The sequence below is a fragment of the Battus philenor genome, unplaced genomic scaffold, assembly GCF_028537555.1.
Source record: "Battus philenor isolate CCGP_79_NKW_IND1 unplaced genomic scaffold, ilBatPhil1.0.hap1 SCAF_25, whole genome shotgun sequence".
Classification (NCBI taxonomy): Eukaryota; Metazoa; Arthropoda; class Insecta; order Lepidoptera; family Papilionidae; genus Battus; species Battus philenor.
Window position 1 is genome coordinate 3,281,875 of NW_027181688.1, and position 25,913 is coordinate 3,307,787.

The 25,913-nt window shown below is 32.0% G+C and overlaps 3 protein-coding genes across 3 annotated transcripts in view; 2 read left to right on the top strand and 1 right to left on the bottom strand.

Annotated features, from left to right (window-relative positions):
- Positions 1-900: 900 nt before the first annotated feature.
- On the top strand, positions 901-12,291 carry LOC137924978 (prostamide/prostaglandin F synthase-like). Its single transcript, XM_068768404.1, has 7 exons — positions 901-1,115; positions 3,143-3,238; positions 8,291-8,399; positions 8,699-8,827; positions 10,285-10,418; positions 10,771-10,842; positions 11,684-12,291. The coding sequence occupies exons 1-7, from the start codon at positions 1,056-1,058 to the stop codon at positions 11,699-11,701; spliced, it is 618 nt and encodes a 205-aa protein (XP_068624505.1). The 5' UTR covers positions 901-1,055; the 3' UTR covers positions 11,702-12,291.
- A 5,406-nt stretch (positions 12,292-17,697) lies between these two features.
- Positions 17,698-20,823, bottom strand: LOC137925004 (ommochrome-binding protein-like). Its single transcript, XM_068768431.1, has 2 exons — positions 20,748-20,823; positions 17,698-18,691 (listed from the first exon to the last, which is right to left on the bottom strand). Exons 1-2 carry the CDS (start codon positions 20,765-20,767, stop codon positions 17,803-17,805), a joined length of 909 nt encoding a protein of 302 aa, XP_068624532.1. The 5' UTR covers positions 20,768-20,823; the 3' UTR covers positions 17,698-17,802.
- A 2,713-nt stretch (positions 20,824-23,536) lies between these two features.
- The window catches only part of LOC137924859 (transcription factor SPT20 homolog), a 42,763-nt gene continuing 40,386 nt past the window's right edge, over positions 23,537-25,913 (top strand). Inside the window, exons 1-2 of the mRNA XM_068768241.1 lie at positions 23,537-23,581; positions 24,568-24,855. Of these exons, the coding sequence (XP_068624342.1) occupies positions 23,537-23,581; positions 24,568-24,855 (333 nt within the window). The remainder of the gene's footprint in view (positions 23,582-24,567; positions 24,856-25,913) is intronic.

Sequence of the window (25,913 nt, forward strand, 5' to 3'; positions counted from 1 at the left end):
AATTAAGACACAAATAGTTTTAGTTTAATTAATAAATAATAATAATTAATCTTTAAGTAGATTATATTTTTAATGGTTAGACCATATTCGTTTTATTACCGAATAAACTGACAGTCGTTATTTACATAAATATTAATATAGTTTTGGTCATTATTAATTTTTATAATCATGAAACATATGAAGAGTCTCGTTCAAAATAATATACGTTAATTAACACTTATATCAGATTATAAATCGCATCATGACTGAGGATTACCTTGTACCTATATGGCATATCTAGTTTTCACCGATTAGAAATGGCAGAGGGCTTGTGAAATAAACCCAAATCTTTTATGTAGTAACTATGCTCAAAGGCACCTGTAGCCTCGCCAACTTAGAGTTTGTAGCTCTTTACCAGATTGGGAGGCAGCCAATATATTAAGTCGTACGGGTGAGCATTCGGTACCTATGCTAGGACAGTCAATAAAAACATGTTTAGCATTGTAATTTAAACATGGTTGTGTGGGTCAAACCTCGGTTCAGTAAGTTGCAATTGGCGGTCAAAAATATAGGTAAACCAATCGGATGATACTCTTTGAAAGAAACAATTTTTTTATATTGTTTAACCCTTCATAGCAACATGTAATATGGAGTAGTAATAAGCTTTTTTTTCTCTTTTTTGTGAAGGTAATAATATATACAAGTTTTTTTAGGGTTTGAAAGTCTTTGTTGTAGATTATAAATAATATTTTTAATGAATTTCTATGTTATAATCACTTATTTCATACAATAATCAAAATCGTGTTTATACTGTGACAAAATCAGCAGATGATAACACTAAAACATAGATAATGTTTTTTGTCTTTGTCGTCGAATGCTAATTTAAAAAAAAAAACAACTTGTACCGGTTGATGCACATAAACTTGATGTATATTTAATATCTTTAATTGTTTGTAGCTACTCGTGTCAGTTATTGGTGCCGGTGTAATTTTTTTAACTACGATTATATATATTAAATTATTTAGTGTTTTTCTATTAAAATTTACGTAAAATTTCTTTTTTTTTAATAAATTAAAATGTCTGTTGATATCAATACTATTGGATCACATAAGATAAGGAGTATTCCAGGTGGAGAGGTAACTAAACCAGTTATATTTATTTCGTGTTTTAACCGCACTATATTCAACTAATAAACAAATAAGTAATTTATGAAATTTCTTTATATTGTTATTAGGTCGAGCCTGTAAACGTACGAATTAATAAAGCTAATTCGAAGTTTATTTGCAATTAATACAATATTGCATATAGTTTCTAAATTTAAATGAATTTGGATATAGTTTTACTAAGTAAATAATAACCAACTCGTTAAAGTAATAATGAAGATTATTTTTTATAAAACATGTTACGAAATTCTAAATATTTTTTGTCATATTAAATATTTTTCTAAAACGAAAATATAGATTCCGGCTTATGTTATAAGAGTGTATGCCAGTATTTGAATATAGATTTAAGAAATATTTTTATTGTTACCTAAGCTAAAGGTTCTTGTTAGGCTATTGTTATAATAGTAAATGTTTCTTGGATTTTAAATGAATTTTTCAGCATTGATAGACACAGTTTTTGTAGATATTACAACTTCACCAGATTTTAGGTAGTAGAACTCTGCTGGTGTTTAGTCTAGATCTCTTTCATCGCCTTCACCTTTGGGACATCAGTCAAAGAACCTTTTTACAGTAACCAAAATTTGAAATGGTTCACTAGAAAGTCTCGATTGGGCTAATATTTTAAATCTTTTACACAATTAATGGATCTTATCAGCATTGGTATATTATAATAATAAAAAATGTGTTTATATTGCAACATCTGAATCATAACTATCTGCATTGGATATCAGTGGTAGATATGGTGTTATTGTTATCAATGTAGAATTCAGTGAATGGGCATTTTTTTAGGTAGCATTAGATAATGCTCTGTTATTTAATTTTATGAAATCTTATTTTGATTTATTTTTGTAGAGGTATATTATCAGAAGTTTAATGAAGGTAAAATTATGAGATTACATACTCAATATGTTTATGTTAATCTGGTCTATAGGCAAAGGTATTTTAAATATATGAAATATAGTGGTATACATGAGGTTAGCTAAAGAAATAAATATAAGCTAAATAATTTGTGGACAGGTGTTTATTGCACTACAATACATACCAATGTAATGTCTCTGAATTACATCTAATAAATTTCTGAAGTTTATTAAACAAAAACTTGCAGAATAATCTTATTACAACATTGTTTTGCAATTAATTGTTTTAACATTGGTATGATACATATTGTAAAATGGCCACAAAAAACCTTACGCCAGGCTTTTCCATGGTCTGGGTGCATCATTCTTATGATGGAAGTCCACCTGTTGGTAATTGCAAAGAGAAATAGCATATTGAGGTTGTTGGCCATCTTAAATTAAATAAATCTGTATATGTTATTAGGCAAACAATGTTAGAAAGTTTGAAAAAGCAGTAAGAATGATTTATAAGTAGTTGATACTATTTATTTGACTTGTTCCTCTGATGTGTGTGGTCAGGAGTATCATGACACAAACTGTAATTGAAATAAATTTGATTTAAGAATTTGGTTATACAACGAAGCTCAGCCATTATTAAAACCATGCTAATTTAATATAATATGTATCAGGGGTGGCCAAGCTCCATGACAGTATGAGCCACTATTCAAAATTTAAAATTTTTCCCGAGCCACAATTGAATACGCATTTAAAACACGCAAACGAATATTTTTATCACAAAAATTATATTTATTGAAATTATATGTTAAAAGTACAAAATATGTGTATCGAAGTTAGACATACATATTTGACAGCACTCCTGATAATACTTAAGATGCCGGTTAGTTAATTATGATCGGTGTTTGGATTTCGCTAATTTTATGGTGGAATAATAATAATAATTATTCACGCCAGTAATTTTTTTCGATTTTCCAGGAGTTGACAATCAAATGGAGTCAAAAATAATCGTTCAAAGAGCCGCATGTGGCTCGAGAGTCGCAGTTTGGCCACCCTTGATGTATATGTTACATTACTCTAAATTACCTTGTTTCACTTAATTACTCTGTTAACCAAGTATATGAAAGTATTACATTAATTTTATTTCAGGAAGTTGAATTGAAATCTTTCTGGCAAGATCAGGATGCGGCTGTCATTTTCTTTCGACGATGGGGCTGCATGTTTTGCAGGCTTTGGGCCAAGGAGGTAAGTAATAGTTACAGTTTTAGTGTTATCTTCATAATGATAGTCGCACTACAAGGCATACAACGATTTCCCGTGACGATAACTATATCGTAGATACACTTAGCAGCAGCCTCCACCCTGAGTTTATCGTTGTCTTCTCGTAGTTGCCACTCGGTGGATGCCCATTACAAGGCACAGACCCTCCACCAAGATCGCCACTTTGACCAAACTTGCTACTACTTCTACGATTCATTTCTTCACTATCTCGTCACTGTCTCGTCTGCCTAATCACTCAGTGCCACTTCAGACGAGCAATTCTTCGAGATTCGCCGGTGAACTTAGTTTTTCAGAGCTCTAAGCTCCGAGCATAGCCATCTGTATAACTTTATTTTGTTTATCAAAGAAATATGTACATACGCAATATTGCAGAAGTGTTTTATTTTTAAATTGCCCCTGTTCAAGGATAAATTTATTTTGAATTGCTGTAGGAGTCATTTTCTCGTATAATGCAACACAATGGGTATGTGTCGCACGCAACACTCGGCTATAAAGGAGAGTTTACATTGGATTCAGTCTGACTGTTATGGTTATATTTTATATTATTTTACAAATTCTACTAATAACAGGTCCTAAGATAGATTAATAATTGTACCTGATAAAAACATTTTTCATAATTACAGTATAAAATACAAAAACTTTGAATTTAAAATATTTTAACACCTAAATAATACCTTGTGTTTGATACATAAAACATTACAATATATTATCAATCTCAATGTCTTGCAAAAACCGTAAAATGTGTTATGGGATTTAATTTTATTTGCGGGTTCCACATTAAGTCTAAGACATTTGTGGATCGTGTAAAAAAAGTTAAGTTTTGGAAGATATAGGCGTCCAAAAAAAAAGATTTGAATTTGGAACGATATTTAATATCAATGGTTTATGTTGTGATTTAAAAAATAAACTTTCTATTTTTTAAAAACCGATTTATCGAACACGAATTGTAATTTGAAATTAGAATCTAGCGAAATAACGCCTATGTGGTTATTACCTTACAACCAAAGCCACGGCTCGATAGTCAGGTAGTTTCACTTGTGATAGCGTCTACATAAACCGGAAACATGCAGTTGTGTGCGAACATTCCGATGTTCCGTTTTTTAACCGCTATATTACAATTGGTTGACATTATTTACATTGCTCTGTATAAGAAGTATTTAAGATTTAAAAATTAAATAATACGTGATAAAAGTTTTATTACTATACAAAATGGTGTAATAAAAATGTATCTAAAAGAAACTTAACGAGTATGGCTCGTATCTAAATCGTTGATATTAATCGCGTCCGTCATAAGAAGAATGTCGTAAGAGCCAAATTGAGCTAATCTATAATAGCCTATAAAGCTACGATGTTCAAAGCGTATTTTGCTTCCTACCGGTTTTATAGGAAATCTATGTTGTCTTATGTCTAGATGTGGACGTTCCATGGCCGACATGATTATGACTGTGCATTTCAACGACTAAACATTGGATCCCGAACAGGGACGGAATCACCTAGTTTGTGCGCCCTCACTATTCCGAGAAAATCACCTCAGTTTTCATAAAATAACATTTTATAAAGCGGCGTAAGATGTTTATCTTATTACTACTACACCAATACCTCACTGATTAAAAATCAACGCAATTTTAAACAGTTTTATTTTCACTTTGTTTTGCTAATTTTAGAGTTCAGTTTCAATTACGTAGTGTGCTGTAAGGTAGTGCGTTGTGCTTTTTTTAGATGAGAATAATAAATTTATATAACTTTTAACGTGTTGTTTCTGGTTACAAAAAAGGTATATATTTTTACATTTTATTTATTGGCAGAGTTATATTATAGTTGTTTTTAAAAAGTTTTATTTTCGTAACCCTGCAACCTATCTTCGATCTTAACATAGTTTGTTATAGAAAATCTTAATTCACTTTGCGGCGTTTCAATTTGCGTCGTGTTTTTTGGAACGTAACCACGACGCAAAGTGAGGTATTGGTGTACTTAGTTTCGGTTGAAGTTGATGCTGTTAGCTCGGGGGATTTTACAGCTTTATCGGAACTGAGTTCATGGAGCGGAAGGGTCTATGAACTTAAAATAAAACAGTAGCTGGGCAGATGCGTTCCAGTTGTACGATGTCATTTGTTAGTAAACCGCTCTACCCGAGTAGAGCTGTGTAGTGTTGATGTTGTGTATGCGGATTGATCCAACCTTGGTTCGTCCACGGTGTTCGCGGTTAGGGAGTTGTCTTATTAGTGTAGTGTCACTAAACATAAAAATTTTATTAACATTATTGACCGCACATGAGTTTTCTCGTGTTTCGCGCTCATTTTGTCACGCTGATCACTAGTTGACCTGTCCACCCGGAAGGTTGTCAGGTGATATGAAACAGCTTCAATCTACTTGCATAGTAGTGAACGGAAAAAAATTTCCTAGGAGACTCTCCGTGAGAGAGATTTATGTAAATTTTGTAGGGTTCCACTTCACATAGAAAAATGATTAGCACGTTATCACACTCATAAAAGTACTTGAAACTTCGATGAAATTTATTTTTAAAGTGCATCCTATATTATAGTACAAATTAAATTTTACATAAGAAAGTGATTATAATAAAAAACACGTTTTATGATAATACCTGCAATGCGTCTTATAAAATTTCTGAAATTTTCACAAAAATAGTCTAATAACAGTTATGATGATTTCAGAACCTACAAGTTTGCCCGAAAACGTGAGGTCCGAACGTGTCTTAGAGATTTTTTGCGAACATTAACATGTTAGTAAACATTTTGAAAAGTCATTGTCTGAATGTTTCTATTAAAACATGTTTTTTATTATTATTAGTTTATTAAAAATCACTGCCCTGTTAATAAACCATCACCAAGAGAAGCAGTTAGAGAGAGAGAGGGAAAGATATATGACTATTAACAGATAATAAAATTACGTATAAAACTGGTATAACTATAAGTATTTAAAAAAAATATCAACGATCATTTTCATTTTTGTATTGGAAGTTCGTAAAAGGTTGAGAGGTAACCTACTATGCCCTGGGCGAATTGGTGTGAAGTAGGTCCATAAGGATTTTTGCCAATATTTGTGTATACAGGGTGATTGGCACGCAAGTCTTTTCAGGGTCAGAATAGATAGGTAACTATCGAATCACCTTGTATAAAGTGATCACTGAAATAGGTTACATGAGTTTATTTGAATGCTACAGGCCAATAACTTCTAACAGTGCAAAGTCTACAGAGACAATTAGTGAACAATATATAATTATTGTTACGTAATTTAATGTTTTTGGAACCATTGATTTATGGATAGGATATACGATATATCGATCGACAGTATAGTAGTTATAAATTCATATAGCATTTAATTCTATAACCAATCATATATATACACCAATACCTCGCTTTGCGTCGTTTCGTTTTGCGTTTTTGTCAAAGTTGCGTCGCTGCTTAATTAGTACTAATTTTCTCTGTGCGTCGTTAGATTTTCGAGGTTGTGTTGTTTTGGGTTCGAGTTTTTAATTTTTTTTTTGAAATTCTCTTTTTTTCTAAAAGATGGCAACACTTTTGTTTCCAATTGCGCCATGCCATCAAAACTCGGGGATTCCCTTTCTAACTAAAAATCAACGCAATTTGAATACAGTTTTATTTTCACTTTGTTTTGCTAATTTTAGAGTTCAGTTTCAAATACGTAGTGTGTTGTGCTTTTTTAAAAAGAGTATAATAAATTTATATTAATTTAAACGTGTTTTGTTTCTTGTTACAAAAAAGGTATATATTTTTCCAATTTATTTATTGACAGAGTTATTTTATTTTGGTTTTGTAAATGTTTACTTTGTTCAATTTTCTTAGTCTTTAATCTTTCTTTAAAAAGTAGTATTTTCGTGACCCTGGAACCTATCTTCAATTTTTGCATGGTTTGCTATAGAAAATCTTAATTCATTTTGCGGCGTTTCAATTTGCGTCGTGTTTTTTTGGAACGTAACCACGACGCAAAGTGAGATATTGGTGTACGTAGTTACGCAGTTAGTGTGTATGGCGCTTAATCTTGTTTTATTAAAACCAGTTTTAGCTATGAGTAATCGAAACTCGTTTCACAAGTGGAAGTATTTTGTTTTGCAATCACTTGCAGCGTTTATTATGCTTAAATATAAGAATAGTGAATGGCCTAAAATGAAGCTTGTTTTTAATAAATAAAGCTTCCTCATTCTTATAAGGATGTTTTTTGTATAAGGTCAATGATGATGCAATTAAATATAAAATTATGTTAAAACGAATAACACGCGTTAGGATGTTATCATACGAAAATATCTTTCCTTTATATTGCAATACAAAATACAGGATGATTCGTTATATTAGTAGAAGCTTTGAAAGTGGAATGCATAGATAATTTTCTGTCAATTTATGGTGAACACTATCTAAATAATAAATAATGTATCGATTTAAAAATTTGAATTACAGCATTCACCTCTATAAAGTTTTTACACTTATTTGCAATCATTCTGTAGATGATTTTGACATATTTCATCGATAAATTTTAGAAAACAACGTTAAACAAAAACAATGAATTATAAATTTCAGGAAATAATAGTGACTTTTGGTAGAAGGATGCATGCTTCTATTTCGGGTAAAGACCAGCGGTGAAGGATTGTGATTTGCAATCGTAGGTCGCGAGTTCGATTCTCAGTATGTAAACTTATATATAATTCATACTTTGTGAATAAATAAATAGGATTGTCGCTGTTCACAAACAAGTTTCCAGATTATGGGCAGCAACCACTGCTGTCCATACTACACTGCAATCGCCAACCCGCCTGCCAAGCGTGGCGATTACGGTATATTCCTCATAGATATCTTTTGGAGATCTTATTACTTGCAGTGGGAGTCTAGATCTAAAACGACTAGGACGTTTCAAGGTCAAGTAAGCGCTAATGACTTGATCTGTTAACAGATTCGATTGTTTATAAGAATTAAATTTGTTAAAAATATCTCAAAGTAAATGATTTGCCACGATTAGATCTAAATTGGTTAAATTTCATTTCAGTTAAGCGAGATCGCGCCAGTTTTAAAAAAGAACAACATCAGGCTGGTTGGAGTGGGCGTCGAGAATGCTGGCTCCAAGGAGTTCCTGGATGGAAAGTTTTTTGATGGAGGTAAATACATTTCGTATAAAATGTTTAGCGTGAGTAGGTGAGTTATCACCCGAGAACTATCTGTTTCTCCTTCCTGGCGAGGTGACCAAAATACTCATTTAACAGGTAAAGGAGAATTACCACCCGGATACGTATCAAGTTCACCAATATAATAGTGTTTCGCGTGTGGCTGAGAGATAAATTAAATAAAAAACCAGTAGAGCGAATACCAATTTTAAGATATACCTTATAAAAATGACTCCAAAACTACTGATTCATTTTTAAATTATCTTTTTGACAGCTTTGTATATCTATTTCAGAACTCTACCACGTGGAAGATCTATCAACTTATCAGAACCTGGGATTTAAGAGATTCAATGTAGTCTCCATTATAACCTCTCTGTTTTGGAAGGAGTCCAGAGAGGCAATCGCTAAAGGGAGAGGAATGGGTAAGAGTTTATAGCCTTACAGGCATTCTGTACCAGTCAACCCAAGGTTTAAAGATAATTACTAGCAGGTGTATAAATGTTATAAAAATATCTATTTATTTAATTCTATATGCTCCATATACATCATAAATACAATACTTATTATCTAATTAGTAATAAACACATACACATACCTAAATAGGTATATATATATATATACATATAGACAAAAATTTCACATGCATATGTTATGTACGTTTTAACCCAAAGACACCGTCTGCAAGACATAGGCCTGCCCCAAAGATATCTATGGGGGAAATACAATAATAGCCATGCTTGGCAGGGTTTTGGCGATCGCAGTGTTGTGTTATGGTACGCAGAGGACGCTGCTGCCCATCTTCTGGAAACTTGCTTGTGGGCAGTGGCAATTCTATGTAATTAATACACCAACTGTGAATTATATTAGATTGTATACCGGGGATCGAAACCGCGACCTACGATCGCAAGTAAAACGTTGAAATAATGAACAAGTTATAGCATGTCCAAGGATCAAGTGTTTTAATAACTTAAAAAAGTAGATTTTACGAGAACTCTATAAATACGCCTGTAGTTTAGATTCTTCCACCAATAGGTCTAGAACCTTCTTTTTAAACATGTAACAGTTTGCTTACTACTTTCCGAGGGGAACTTCCCCTATTCCAAAGCAGAAAGATTTGGACAGGAAAATGAGTATGAATAAAAGTCAAATTTGTGATAACGTCAAAGTAGTAAAAAATCTTGGTTCTCTTGTGTATGTCATAAGGAGAAAAATTAAAGAATTTGTAATATAATATGAGTTTCCCAGAGAGCAATAGAGATTGATGCTTGGAGCATATATACATATATACATAGGCGGGGTACATAGCTCGTACCACTGACGACCTTGGAGCCTAAAGGTTCTCGAGTGGTGACAACAAGCCGGTAAACACGGCGTAGCTAGGCCCCTTGCTAAGTAGACAGACGATCGACTGGTCATCACGGCGATCTTTGGTGGAGGCTATGCCTTGCAGTGGCCGTCTATTAATTGACCTGATGATAATGCTAATGCCATGTTATGGATGTACTGAAATGTAGACTCATATTTTTTATAATTTTTAACGGAGGGATTCAATGAATAATTTAGCAATTAATAATGTTTCACTTACATACGATAATAGAAATTTTCCCATCATTGTTAAAATTACTTTGTTAATTTAAGATTACTTTCAATAAATTTTAAAGTCACAGTTGTAGTTAGTATTATAAATGATAGTTTCTAACAAGTAACGTCGTAGGTCTGGAAAGTGATCTGATCGGCGACGGTTTACAAAATGGCGGCGCTCTGTTGATTCAAAATGGCGTCGTAACACGTCACTTCGTGCAACTCGGTCCAGCCGATTGTTTGTCGAACGTGGAGATATTGGAGGTTCCACTCTATTTATATTTTCTGTAATAATCAGGTCTAGGTGGAGATTTGAAAGGTGACTGGGTGCAAGTAGGGGGAGCTTTGTTGGTTGGAAAAGGAGGGAAAGTGATCTCTCATTTTGTACAGACGGGACCAGGTGAACATTTGCACAATAAGGAAATATTGAAGGTAGGTTCATTAAGTCATGTTTATATTCAATATGTATGTATAAGGACGATTAATTTTTCGCCAAAGCGCATAGATGGCGCTAGTGTCCGCTAGATAATTTTATTCATGTATAATATTTTATAACTATTTTTTGTCTTTTTTAAATATAAATTTTTTTTTGTCAAACCTATGCAAAATAATTATTACATATACCTCTAACCAAAAATTGTGAAAGAAAGTACTAATTTAAAAAAAAATTGTAGAGTTACTACTATCTGTCAAAACAATCCATACCGGCATGATTTAAGGCACACTAAGTGCTGCCTTTTCTATTGAACATATTTACATATTAATACAATTTTATGTTTTTCAGCATTTCAATTTGGAGGGTGAATACGTAGAGGAGACTATGGCGAATAAGGATCGTGAAAATGTGCAGTGCAAGGTATGGCCGTAGTATTTTATTGTTATAATCTATACTACCGAGGGCCTTCGAGGAGTTTCATGCGTACCTCCAAACACACATCTTTTCATTTCAGACATCGTTCACTGCTGGTCTCCCCTATAGATTTCCGATAAGAACAGTAGGAAGGGACGACCTGAACCAGGTCACGTGTAAATCATGTGGAGTGACGTACTACGCTCGCTGGTCCCTGGTGTATATGGCCTGCAAAATGCCACTACAGCTTGAAAATCCGCTGAGCTATCTGCTGGTTCGTTTCTAGTTCAATAAAGAAAGTCAGGAGTTTTTACTAGGGTCATTTAAGTATCAGGCCAAGGCTCACGTCTTGCTACTCCACTGACCACCAAATCTGTTTTAGAAATATAAATTCCTATTATATGTCTACCCCCAGACGTCAGGGTATCTTGCGTATATGCCATGATTTCCCATAGAATACGAAAAGAAGCTCTACTTATGCCCAAAATTTGTATGACAGTTAAATCTATTCTTCATCTTTCCAGCCCATAGACAACCATTGCAAGGTATTGGTCTCTCCCTAGGATCTTCACTATGATTGGTCTTGTTCTACCCGCATCCAGAGTCTTTGATCTTACCTATGTTGTCGTTCCATCTAGTGGTGTGCCTGATTACGGTGGTCGTTATTTACATCCATTATTGCCAATGAATTCGTTCTACTCTAATACTGATGCTATGAGTGTAATTAATACACAACAGTGTTGCCAGTAACAAGCTAATTTAATGTGTGTTATTTTATGTTATACGAAAGGCGAGAGTAGTTAGAAATTGAACTAATATTGGTGTCAAACACTTTCCAATTTTCCAGAAAGAAGCCAGCTCCTAAGCCAAGCATCAAGAATTTCAACCCCCTGGCGCCAATCCACGTGATCTGGTGCGGAAGACGGTGCAAGCAGAGTAAAGTTTAGTTAATGTTAATATATAATTGTTTAAAATTCGGAACATGGGAAAATTAAAGTGTATTTAACAAATATCTTATATGTAAACTATATTCGCCGGTCAAATGCGATTTATTTCATCCAGGTAGGTGTAAAGATGTGTCTACATGAAGAAAAAATATCAGCGTACATCAGATACACAAAGCGTGTTTCACCTGCTTCTATTCTATGCTCAACTTTACGACTTGGGTATTTATTGAGTTATTTTTATGTTCATGCTAGGGAGGGAGCTAAAAGATGAGTCTATAGATTTGATTTTTATACGTAAATTGTTATTTGTTGACATTTAAAAAAATAGCCATGTAAACGCAACTTTACATTTGTTTAGTTAACGATATTTGCAATTGTCTTCCCTTTTGCTTCCATGAAAAAGTATATCAATGTTATGTCATAAGGTTGTAAGTTTTACTAAGAGATTAGCTTATTGCTCTCTTTAAAACATAAATCATATATGTATGTTAAATAAGAGATATGTTTTGTGTATTACATCAACTAAAATAAAATAAGTGCTTAATACTTTCGGAAAGCGATATCTTAGTGTTTTTTTGTATGTTAACACTGAAACGCAGTGCGCAAAAATTTAATGAGTAGGGATATTTGTTAAAAAAATGTATTTTTTTTGGTGTTGGTATATAAAATTTATATCATTTTAAATAGGTTTATTATGAATATTGCCTAACATATATAACATAAAGAATATTATGTTAAAATTAAATATATTAAATATTAGTACTTTAGTATTGCTATTTTTAAATAACGGTGTATTCTTTTTTAACCCTTAATAGCCTGATTTACGAGTGATTTTTTTAATATTACTGTGTTTGCTTGAGGGTCTAGATCAGTGGTTCTCAACCTTTTTTCACCTGCGGCACATTTTTAACTATTCTGAAATCTGGCGGCACATAAAGAAAAAAAACCAACAGAAGTTTTTTTGTTGGCATGACAAACTGAATAAAAAGAACCATAAAAATTGTATTATATGTAAATAATCTAAAAATACAACAAAATGGCCAGTTTTCTTAACGATATAAAATTAAAAGCTAATTAACTAAACTACTTTAATGAGAAATTTGAGCTTGATGTTTTTCGATAATTTCATTTATATTTGGTCGTAAAAATGACAATGCTACTCTCATATCGTCTTCTACATTTAACAACCTTGATCTTTTTTTAGTTTTAATATTGGCTAATGCTGAAAATCCGAATTCGCACAAATAAGATGTGGAAAATTGTAATAGAATATTTAAAGCTTTTCTAGATAAAAGTGGATAGATGCATCTGATTTTTATCCAAAATGTATTAAGTGATTCTTCAGAATGTTTTAAAATTAAATCTCGATTAGTTGAAAGCAAAATAAGCTCTTCTTCTTCATTTAAAGTTAACTCAAATACAGCAGTGTCCGTAATTAGAAATGGGTTACGAACCCAATCAAACTTATTAATATCCAATTCCGGGAAATAATAAACAATTCTCTCCTCTAATGTTGTCAAATGATCAAGAACAATTTGTTTAATAATTTTATACCCGTCTTTAGGAACTGATTCGAACTTTTCTAAATTACCTTCTTGGGCTTTCTTTTTCCATAAAGAAATTTGTCTTTTTAACCCCACCAACTTATCAGTTGAATTTAAAATATTTTCATTTGAACCTTGCATACTTGAATTAATACTGTTAAAAATGACAAAAATATCTGACAAATAAGCAAGTTTCGTTGTCCATGTTAAATCTTCTAATATTTCAACAAATTCAATATTATTATTTTGTTCAAAAAAAGCTTTCATTTCCTTTTTTAATTTTAAAACCCGAGATAAGACTTTTCCTCTGGATAGCCATCTTACTTCAGTATGGAGTAGCAAAGATTCATACTTGGACTCCATTGCTTTACATAGTTCCTTGAATAATCTGTTTTTCAATGGTCTTGATTTTATGTAATTTACCATTTTAACACATTGCTCCAAAACTATCTTTAAATCTGGTGACAGGAACTTTGTTATAAGAGCTTCTCTATGCAAAAAACAATGTGTAACTATTATATTTTGATTCAATTCTTTTACATAAGATACAAATCCTTTAATATGCCCGGTCATTGAGGGTGCACCATCTGTGCAAATTCCAATACAAAAATTCCAAGAGACATTTGTTTTTTCTAGATATGAATTAATTACTTCAAAAATATTTTTCCCGGTTGTAAAATTTGACAGCTCCCGACAACATAAAAATTGATTTATAATATCATCTTCATAGATAAATCTAACAAATGCAATTAACTGAGAATTTCCTGTGATGTCGGTGGTTTCATCTATTTGTATTGCAAAAAAGGAATTTTGAAGATTTTTTGTAGTATTCTGCTCGATATTTTCTGATAGATCTTTTATCCTGCGATGTATAGTGTCATTAGAAAGGGGTATTTTGGAAATTTCAACATCGGCTGATTCACCAATCATCGTTTTGACTATTTTACGGCAAGCAGGTAATATAATTTCTTCTGCTAAATTATGGGGCTTCAATTTTACTGCGATCAATTCCGCGATTTCATAAGAAGCAAACTGAGCTTTTTCGGACACACAAAATTGTTTTTTAAAATTTTTTCCTTGTTTTACTTTTGTTGAAAGATACGTTTTAAAATAGTTCTTATCTTTGGTTGATAAAGAGGGATGATTGGTAACCAAGTGACGAAGAAGTTTGCTAGGAACCATAGCACTATTTGATAATTTTAAATTGCATATAATACATTCTGGGACTACTATGTTATTTTCTAACGATGAGGTGAATCCAAATCTTAAAAAATTGTCGTTATATTTTCTAGGAATTATATACTTTTTTAAAATAGAACTATTTTCACTTAAAACAGAGGAACACTCATTACTTTGGTCGTATATGTCATCATTATTGTTACTTGCATCATCATCATCATTATTCTTTTTTTTCTTTATCCATTTGTCCATTTTTAAGGGGTCTGAAAAAAACAAAAAAAATACTGTCAAAAAAATCGAAGAATATATAAATTTAAATTTATAAATATACAAATTCTGTAACCATTTGTAATTTATGAAAATGAAAAATATAACCCTTATGAAGTTATATAACTTTCACACAAATACAATTTTTAATGCATAAAATCGAATTTTATTTAAATAATTGCTGCCATTGTATTCGTGAAACAATTTAGCAGCAAACCTCGGGATTTTTTTAGATATAAACAGCAAACTTTTTTAATTACAGAAATATTCATCGAATGGAATAAAATCTGAAAAGTCTTAGATATTGTAAATCAAAGAATACGTGCATTGCAAAGTCAATATACCTCCTATTTTTTTATCGAAACTACATGCCAACAAATTAATAAGGATACGAATCAAATACTTTTCTAATTTTACAAAGGGTAGATTAGTATTACAATGGAAAATCATGTAAATTTAAAATATCACACAAACAACATGCTCATTTGGAAAAAGACAAGTGTGGTAGACTTGAGACAATTTTTAATACATAAACATGACTTTATCATAATTAGGGATTAAGAAAAGCGTTTTGTAAATTAAATATAATTAGCTGGTTCAATATATAAATATTTACGTTGAATATATTTTTTTGTATATGTGTTATATATATTTTAAATTTTTCGCGGCACATTTTTAAAATCTCGCGGCACACAAAAGTGCCGCGGCACATGGGTTGAGAATCACTGGTCTAGATGATGGGAAAAATAGATTTTTTTTTATTTCGTTGGAAAGAATATTATACAATAGTAAAATTCGTACAGGCAACCTATAAAAAAAAAAACTAATAGTAATGTGAACATTCGGTTTAAAAGATTGGTATCAAAATTGAAACTCTAGGCTATTAAGGGTTAAATTTAGTTTTTACATTTTTAATTTTGTTGCTTTTGAATTTTAATGTGATGCTTTGTAGCAAACATTAAAATAATATCTAAATGTTTAATAAAAATTCAAGACATCGGACGAAATTATGGAAAATACTTCTTCATAAACGACTGATAGTTTGAGTATTATATTGGTGTATTATCTCTATATATTCCTGTTTTGAAAACAATAAGATTGTTTTAAAAATATAAAATAACAAAAATATATTTATGGTGTAGTTTTTTTATTCCTATGTTATAATGGTACATTAGTCTTGCCATAAATATTGTTATAATGAAAAACAATATTGTTTTTTATTGTGGTAACATTAATTACTATTACAGTGTGTTAGTTTTCATACATTAATATAAAACTATTAAAATATATAAAGCTTATCCGAAGTGGTCACTACTGGCTACAGTATGCACTCTTTCTATGGAAAAATTTTTCGTTGTCAATCATATGGATTGTTTTAGAAACTTTAAATTATTGCGTTTATAGCAAACCTTACTTTCTAAAACTGATCCTAAATCATAATCCAGTGGACTAGATGATGGCATGTCTTCAGCTCTGATGAAGTTCGAAACGTTTTTTTCTAACCAAGATTGGGTAGATCGAGCTTTATGACCTGGCGCCGAGTCCTGTTAAAAAGTCCATTCTTGATTTTTCAATATGGTGTTATTAAGGGGCTTTACCTTATCAAGAATTGTATCTTGATACACTTGTGCCGATGAAGTCACTCCTTTCATAGCTCTCTGACAACTGTCACTGGAGCCAGATAATAAGCGCGAAAATAAGAAAACACAACTAATAATTTTATAAAAATGATAGGTTCCTAATTCAAAAAAAAATGTTAATTTTTAATTATAACAGTATTAATGGCCAGTCCACGTATAAGGATTGATGGTGAAGTTTCTGGACCTGCTTTTATAAACATAGCTTGTAATCAAGTTTTAGACTAGTGTTCTATAAGGGTCTCGGGTATTTCTCCTATTAATTTTGCTAAACACGACGATTAGATTTAAGTAAATAAATACAAATTTTCCAATTATTTAAAAAAAGTGTAGCAAGTTCTAAAGCAATGTATTAATTCGTTTTTGGTACTATAAGCAGTGGTAGCCCAGCGATAGAGTACTGAGACTTGCGATTGTAGGTCGCGGGTTCGATTTCTGGTATACAATGTTGTGTAATTGAAACTTTGTGCGTTAATTTTATGACATTCCCACAAACAAGTTTTCAGTCCATTTGCATAGCGTCTTCTGGATTATGGTGTATCTGCTTTGCAGAGGGCGTCTATAGGCTGAGATGATGACAATATTTATTAAGATATGGATCAACTCTACATTTAGGAGTGAAGTCTTTGGAATAACGGTACAACCTTTTTTAATTGTTTTTTTTTGTTTCGTTCTCAATAACACTAACAGTTAGACACGTAGATATACAATATGAACGCTTGGATGAGGCTTGCATCTATTCATTTATGACGATCTTAACAAAGTCCACATCTATGCTGTTTACATCCTTCACTGCGTCTGACGGGCCATGGTCTCCACTCCTGAGGTTTAACGGCCATCTGTTGTTGGTGTGCCTATTGCCACTTCAACTTCCTTATCTGGTGGGCCATATCGGTTACTTTCGTACGTCTATGGATCTCCTTATTCCTACTTCGATCTTATAAAGAAATCAAGAGCTGCAGTCTGAAATGTGAGACCATCTTAATATTCTTATTTCAAAATTATATACACTTTACGTAGCTTTAAATTTTTCTTAACTTCCACCACGTATATCAGAAGAAAATTATTTATTTGAATTTCGAATATGAAATCAAAATTCGTGTTAATTTTAAATTTAATATCATTAAAGGCGCTTGTGTGGTTATTTATGTAATAAAGCATTTAAAAGTTATAAGTGATAATAAGTTTATGCTTGTAAATGACAGTAACGAAAAAAAAAACAAGAAAAGAATGATTAAAATAGATTTATTACAATAACATAAGTGTTATATGCATAACATAGGTACAATAAATACCATTAAAATATCTTAAAGATGTTTATCACAGTTTTTAACTAAAACTAATATAATTTATTTTAAAATTCATTTTACAACATCGGGAGATAAGGAGATTTTAATCTTTGGTCATAGCTACGAACTTTTTTGTATGTTTTCCTTTGCCTTTCGTCGAAACTGAGCATAAACTATAATTCGGAGTTAAATAGTATAATTTCTCGTCGTCGATGTCATGGTATATCATGTTATTGTCAGCATCGAATACAACTCGAAACGGACTTCCCCTTCCAAAAGCCCCCACTTCCATTAAACTATCTTTACTATAGTCCAATTTGTAAACACCTCTACTGGCTGACTGTATAAAGTTGACTTCGCCTTTTTTATCTATGGCCAGTGAGAATATTTCGTCTATAAAAAACTCCGCATTTTTGGTTCCGTTTTTTAATCTGTAAATTATTGAATCGCTCATGAAGTATATATCATTTCTTTTGTCTATAACAAAATCGTCGATGTTGTAATTTGATAATGGCGCGATAAGCTTCGATTTCTTATTTTCGTATATATAAACACCTTTCTTTTTGAATTCTGAGTAGTAGAGTTTATTTTTGTATTGCAAATGCCATACGGTTTTATCTGATAAACCTATGGATTTGATTGCGTTTGTTGTCGGATTGTATTTAAAAATGCCAACAGTTCCCGACATGTAAACGTCTCTTGATGTTTGATCTACAGCGTGGCCGAAAGTGAATCCGATTTTCGGAATAGCTTTGAATTTAATATCGTTCAAGTCAAAAGCGCCGGTGTGGTCCATCGTATGGTTGTCTTGATAGTGGAAGTAGAGTATGTTGGCCTTTCGATCCACGGACAATTGTCCGGAAAATTTGTGAGCGTTAAACACGCTAGATCTGCTATGACACAAACCGTCAAGGCAAGCGTGGCAGCGGGGACGTCGAGCAGATAAAGCGCCTGTTATAGCCGAAAGCAATATAATGATTTTCATTTTAGTTCTGTGAACAAAGAATATGTTTTAATTTAATGGAATCAGGCGTTACCTTGCGGAAGTCCATGCCTAAGTAAGAAAAGGTCCAATATTTAGCCACTTCCACACATGCAGTGGTAGTCGTGTAACAAAGTGCACCGCCCGCCAACTCGCTGATAAATGCGCATGCGGCAAACAATACGAATTACACAACTGCTACCGTTAAATCACTCAACACGTATTTCACCCCTCCACGGGGCATCTTCAGGAGTTATGTTACATCGATTAGTGCCAAACACCCAGTCCCGCTTGCATTTTTGGTTAAACCAAACGTTTTGAGCTGCCACCCGATGTAATTTGGTTAATTTGATGTACAAACGCGCTTGTTCAGCAAGGCATGCTGATCTTAAATATTTAATGGAATCAGGCGTTATGACTCTATGTTTAGCACTAATCGGTGTAATAGAGACTTTGAAGGCATGGATTGCTCACAAATCTGAGGAGCGTTCGCTTGAAGGAATCCTCCCACTTATCGTAATATACACTTACCATAACCGTCATAGGAACCTTTAAAGCACGTAAAAAAGCACGGTTTACTATGCCTACTAAAATAGTATTATCCCGTATGATGACCGTAAATATTACGTATGGTGGCCATGAAAAACTAGAAAATTCTCAGAGTTATTTGTATTTAAATGTATGAGACTGTGTCTGCGCAGTTAGCATAAGCGATAGCGTTTTTTGCACGTGCATTCACCGTCGGACAAGGCCAGTGACTGACGTCTGACCGTCCGGTAATCTCTTCGTAATCCCGACGGACAATTTACTGAGATATCCTTTTGCCGTCCTCCATTCATATCCCCGTAAGTATTGTCTGTTTTCACCTCTGTTATCTCTTGTGGTTGTACAGTTTGCATTTTAGTTTTCTTATAACTGGTTCGTCAAATTATTCTTCTCTAAATTGTAACAACTGTTAGTGGACATTATTAAATTTATATTTATTTATATAATGAATAAATAAATAAAAATACGTAGTCGTCCAAGATTACGAGTAAGTCTTCGCGCGTAGTCAAATGAATTAGTCAATGACAAAAAAATCGCATATAATATTAGTAGTAGGTCCAAATAATTTTGTTTATTTAATTCTTTTTTATACGATTGTTTTATCTAGCGACTGATTAAGGTTTTTTTTTTTAATTCATTGCAATATTCAAAATTCAAAAAACCAAACCAAATTGATACAATATTTTTTTAAGTACGCTATTTACATGCGCTTTTGAACCGTCGGTTATTTTAACATTATAAGTAGTAAGCTACCACCGGCACGGAACGCTGATCTGTTGAGAAGAGTCGGCCAGAAACTGTATAGGTACTCTTTTAAAATTAAATTAAACCATGTTTGTGTTTACATTATATTATCAAGCATGTAAATTAAAGCACCAGCAGTGTACAAAAGTAAAAAAAAAATGGTACGACAACATTTTCTTAAAATCATAGGTTTGTTCTGATATTATGCAGAAAGAACATTTTAAAATTTTTACATATGTTTATATGTAACTCATACTTTAAGAATTATTGAACTGGGGTTTTTCCTTCTCAAATAATCTATATAACTTTAAGGTTTATGACCCCTAGAGTCTTTATTTATAAAGTCTTGATATATATTTGTCAAGTAGAAAAGAATTGCTAACTCCAGCGATGGGGCAGCGACTTCATGTAACAGAAACATTTTATACGATTTAGTAACAATGATATATTATTTTATTATCACTTGAGAATATCTCTCTTGTCTTTCTTTCGATTCGATTCGATTTTGCAGCGATGTCATCACTGGTTATATATATTATCGACAGGACTTCGTCTTCACGATGACAACAATGCAAAAGCACTTAATTATACTTAAGAAAAGTTGTATATAATAAAAGGTTGTATGATTAGCAGTAGAGAGAAGAAAGATAAGTATCAAATAGCGGAAATCCCTCTACCAAATGTCCGCGCTCATTAAACGCAGGTAAAAGTAAAACACCTGAACGATACATATTAAAGTTAATAAAAAAGTAGAAAAAAATACATTGTATACTTACTTAAACTTTCTGTCCAACATTATTAATACTAAACAACTAAAAACTTTTAAATTTTTTTTACTTTCGCATCTGCATCTAAACGTAAATTATTTACGACTAAATGTAATTGTTTATAAAACAGCTGCTATATCGCCGTGACACGAGCGCCTGACCTTATTTATATATTTTTATCATTAGAATGATTGACTACGTAAACAAACTGTCTATACAACGTAATTCTTAATAACAATGCGCTAACCGTTATCTAAATATTAACGATAGCCTTATGTCATTATTTCCTAATTAAACTGTCATGGCCGCTGGGTAAAAACCCGTAAAAAACGGCGATCTTGGATATATAATAAACAAAACAACAAACTTATATAGCAAGGGTGACCATGCTCTTTGATAATCTGAGTCATGTTTCAAATTTTGTTATTTTTCGCAATCCGCAATTATATACGTTTTTAAAAGGTATAAGTAAAATATTAAACTTATTTATAAAATTATATTTACAGGAAAAATATAAATATTTATGAAATAAAAAAGCTAAATTCAAAATATGTGTTTTAAAGTTTAATATTAAAAATTGAACCCTTTTAATATACTTATAATAATTTTTTTTAATATTTTATTAATTATTAGTGACAGCACTTAGTTACTAATCGAGGTTTGAATTTAAATATTATTTTTTTAAAATATACTACAAAAAAAAAACAAAACTTTTGAACAATATGTACCAAGAACGACAAATATACCTTGCGCGCCGCAGGTTGGTCACCCCTGTTACATAATAAACAATTATATGGGAAAATTGTTATAGGTAATCGGACATGATGCGTATTGACTTCTTTTATCATCATTATCATCCTCATCATGATTTCAGCTGTAGAAGGTCCACCGTTGGACAAGCCTTTCCCATCGATTTCCAATTTCAGGGCGCTGACAGCAAGGCGTTTGCACAGTGGCGTAGCTAGGGGGCGGCGAGCGGGGCGGCCGCACCGGGCACTACAAGTAGGGGGGGTACCAAAGTTGAAAATAATTTGGAATTTTTTTTTGAATGATGAATAATGAAATGTTAAAATAAAAATTAAAACCGAGAATATCGAATTTTACTATTTTTGTGCTAAAAAAGTTGTTAAATAATATGAACTTTAAAAAAAAGTAAACGGTTACAAATTATAATATACACAGTGATTAAGCCTTTCATTCGCAAAACACATGAAGTGTTTTTTAAAAGGGCCCTAAATGACAAAATAATAAAATATTACATTATTGCAAGATTATTTAATGATAAATAGATTAAATAATTTTGCAATAATGTCAATAAAACATGAACTAGTCGACACTATTAACTTTGAAAATGTGATAAATGACTTTGCAAGCCAAAAAGCGAGGAATGTTCGTTTTTAAGTTTCCCAATAAATTTTATTAAGATCTAATGTCTAATATTTATTATTATTTTGAACCAAAAAAATATATATATTAACTAAATTCTGTTCTAAATTTTGAAATTATTTAGACTCTTTAGGGGGGGGGGGGCACCAAGCCCCAATCTGCTCCAGGCCCCAAATACCATAGCTACGCCACTGCGTTTGCATTACTTATACACCACTAAAGGCAATAGTGACTAATTACACCAATTTTCCAAGAAATATGTTATGAAAATGTAAAGAAAACTAATTACCAATAGACACAACATGACCTATACATATATTAAATTTAGCTAATTTTAAAATGTCGCTAGATGCGGGCAGTGCTTGTAGTGGGCGTGTATTGGTTGAAAAGAAGAATATATCGTGCATATAAAAGTTTAATTAATTTCAAATATCACTGAAACAAATTATATGTACGCTTTCTAGATAAGAGTTGCTTCAGTTCAAAGTAAATTGATTTATCTAAATATTATTTTTTATCTTCTGTTGTACGAAATAAGCTGGATGCGTTACAAATCTTTTTTTTTAATTCTTTTAATGGGGTATATGAACTTAGTGACACGAATGTTAACAGCTAAATAACATTCAAAAGAGTCGTTATTCGTCTGACATCTGTTTAATTCAAAATTCATAACTGTGATCTCTCTCATAATATTTAGAAGTCGTGTCGATATTATGTTTTGGGAATATGACTACTGTTTTATAATTCTGTTAAATTCAATCCATCGAAACTCATTCAGGCTTCTTCAGTCTAACTGTGAGGTGAATTTAAAGCCAATGGTAAGTTGAAAAAATCATGGATTTTTCCATTTTTATATGAATTATTTTTTGTTACATTTGTATCTACCAGCGGCGAATAGAAAAATATTATAATCAAACACAAAATATAACACAATACCAAGGGCTACAAGAAACGTATATATAAAAAGAAAATTGTGAAAAAGATTAAAATTTAAAATCATCATAAATTATTTAAATACCATTCATAAATATAACTAGATCCAAAATAAAAATGTCTTAAACTTAGAAATAAACACACATTAATTAAAAACGATTACAAATTTTTAACTTCATAAATAAAGGAAAACATTATGTATTGTGCATCTTCCGATGACCTTGGTAATGTTGTTTATACATATATTAATACTTAAAGATAATTAGTGATAATATTTATTTCGTAAGTTATTAGTAAACTATACTGTTATTTTAAATAATATATACATTTGCATATATATATACACACACATTTTAACATGGTAAGTTAATATCGTAAATTAATTTATTGTTATGTATTTATATATATATATATATAGGAAAACTCAGGGTGACCACTTTTCTACATCATAAGAAGAATGTGAGCAGAGCCGTATTGAAATGGCATCCTTCAACATAAAGCTACCACAGTTCAAACTCGCCCTGGTATGAGAATAGCCCGTAATAAAATAATAGAGGGTTTTTCTGTGATCACTCTTCATGTTTTCAGCCGATAGACGCTCACTGCAAGGCTTAAACTCTTCTCAAAGATCATCACAATTACCCGTCTTACGTTGCCCGTATCCTGCGACTTTCTACCACCCTTAACTATATCGTTGGTTCAATATTTTTAATATAGTAGTGCAGTAATTTACGACATAAATCTCCTTCACGTTGTAATTCTGTAGCGCTTTGATAGTGTTTTTACAAGATTATTTATTCAACTTCTTAAATTTATAACATAAATATTTAGAGACGTTTAATGGGATTGACATGATAAGATAATAATTTAACTTGTGGTAACTTGAACATAAACCTCGTTTTAAAGACTATTCGCGCTTAATATTAAATTTTGGTCAGTTTAAATTTCAAGGCGGTTAAAATTTCACTTAGATCAATTATTCCTCACAACCTAACCTTCTTAAATCTATATTTACACTATAATTAGATGTGTCGTATTTTATAGGATCTATTGATCATGGCGTGTATCCTCGTGGGTGTGTCTACGATTACTTCTAAGCCTTGTTGCGAACATAATTGTACCGTAAGTTTTTTTCCTGTTTCCAATGCTATTGTTATGTGTTATAATTTACAGGAAATTTGATTTAAATCTGTTATTTTTGCTAATCTGTGAGTAAATACAACGCATTTTGGACAAGGCGAGAATAATCATGTTGACAGACGAAGGACTTCGAGTAACGCCTGTGTATAAGAAGACACGGTGTTGGCAAAAGTCGCCACAAATAGCCACTAATACACAGCGCGACTGCAGGAACCCTTTGTGATATAATATCACGAAGGGTTTCCGTTAGTCTATAAACATCTGTGACATCAATACAAGAATTCCGTGTTAAATATTTATGAGGTCTACTTCACACAACTGTTTCTAATCCTTAGATTATACCTAACAATCTATTATACATTTCTTTCAGAGAAACTGCACACAGAAAATGCACAATTGTAGTGCTAGGAATGTGTCAGAATATATCCCCAAATATGCTGTAACAGTGGTTACGACAAGGAATACTGAGGTCGATGAAGAAGCGACAAAAGCTCACGCCCCTCATGAAAGAATGAGAAAAAAGCCGAACAAGCAAAAAGAAGGCAAGAACCCTTGGGACGAACTATCTATTGGTCAAGACGATGTAACAGATAAAGAAGATCACGGCAATCTAGCTGAACTGTTAACTAGTATAGACAATGAGATGACAAGTATGCAGGTATGTAACCAAGTGATTTTTAATGCTTTCACGTGATTAAGCCGAGAGAGTTATTGTCTTATTACTTTATAAACCATGCATATATCGAAGATTATAATATAATGGATTCAGGCATTACTTTGCGGAAGTCCATCCTAAGTATATATACGAGTATACTTGGCTGTATAGATATAGATGCCGTTTGATTATTAAATTTTCATTTAGGCTATATAGCCTATATGAAAATTCTATCATTGCTAAGGATTCTTCCTTTTTAAATATTCGTTTATTGAATAATATGTCCGTAAAATTTACTTTTTATATGCGTTTTAAGTTTCATCAATAGTCGTGCAAATTTATTGAAAAATCCGATTCAGTTTATTAGAAGCGAATTAGAGTTTTTCAGGAGTTCAAACTTTCACACAGCCAGTTTTTCACGGTGGCTTTTAATTATAATATATCTCCATATTTGTCTACACCGTTGCCTTATTGGCTTTTAAAGATTTCGCGCGTTTAAGACAAATTGCGGTTGGTACTTAGCGTAAAGCTCGTTTACGTAACTTAGTTCGTGGGATTCCTCGGAAATAGATTCAAATAAAATTTATCAGGTTTCTCAATAACAAGGAATAATTGCACAATTTGATATTTGCGGACCCTTGTCATAACCATAAAATAAACACACTAGAGGTTAGGTGACAGTAAACAGATGAGTTGTTCCTGTGCGATGATTAAAAAAGTAAATTTGTGTTGTTCCTTCAGCCAAAACGAAATATTTAGAAATGTCTTTTCTCTTTCGTATTTCAGATATTTTTTAACACCAAATTTCCTTCATTGGATCCTTTCAATACCACTCGTTACTCATAACCAAAAAACTTAAGAAATATCTTTTAGGCAAAAAGGAGAAAAAAGAATCGAAAGTAAAAAGTAAATAAAACAATATATTTTATACCCTACCTATTAGTTATCTATTTTATACCATATGATATGTTACTTTATATTTTATACTATACATAACGGATATCATATCTCAAACACACAGCACACAAATACTCCATACAAACTACACATACACATTCCAT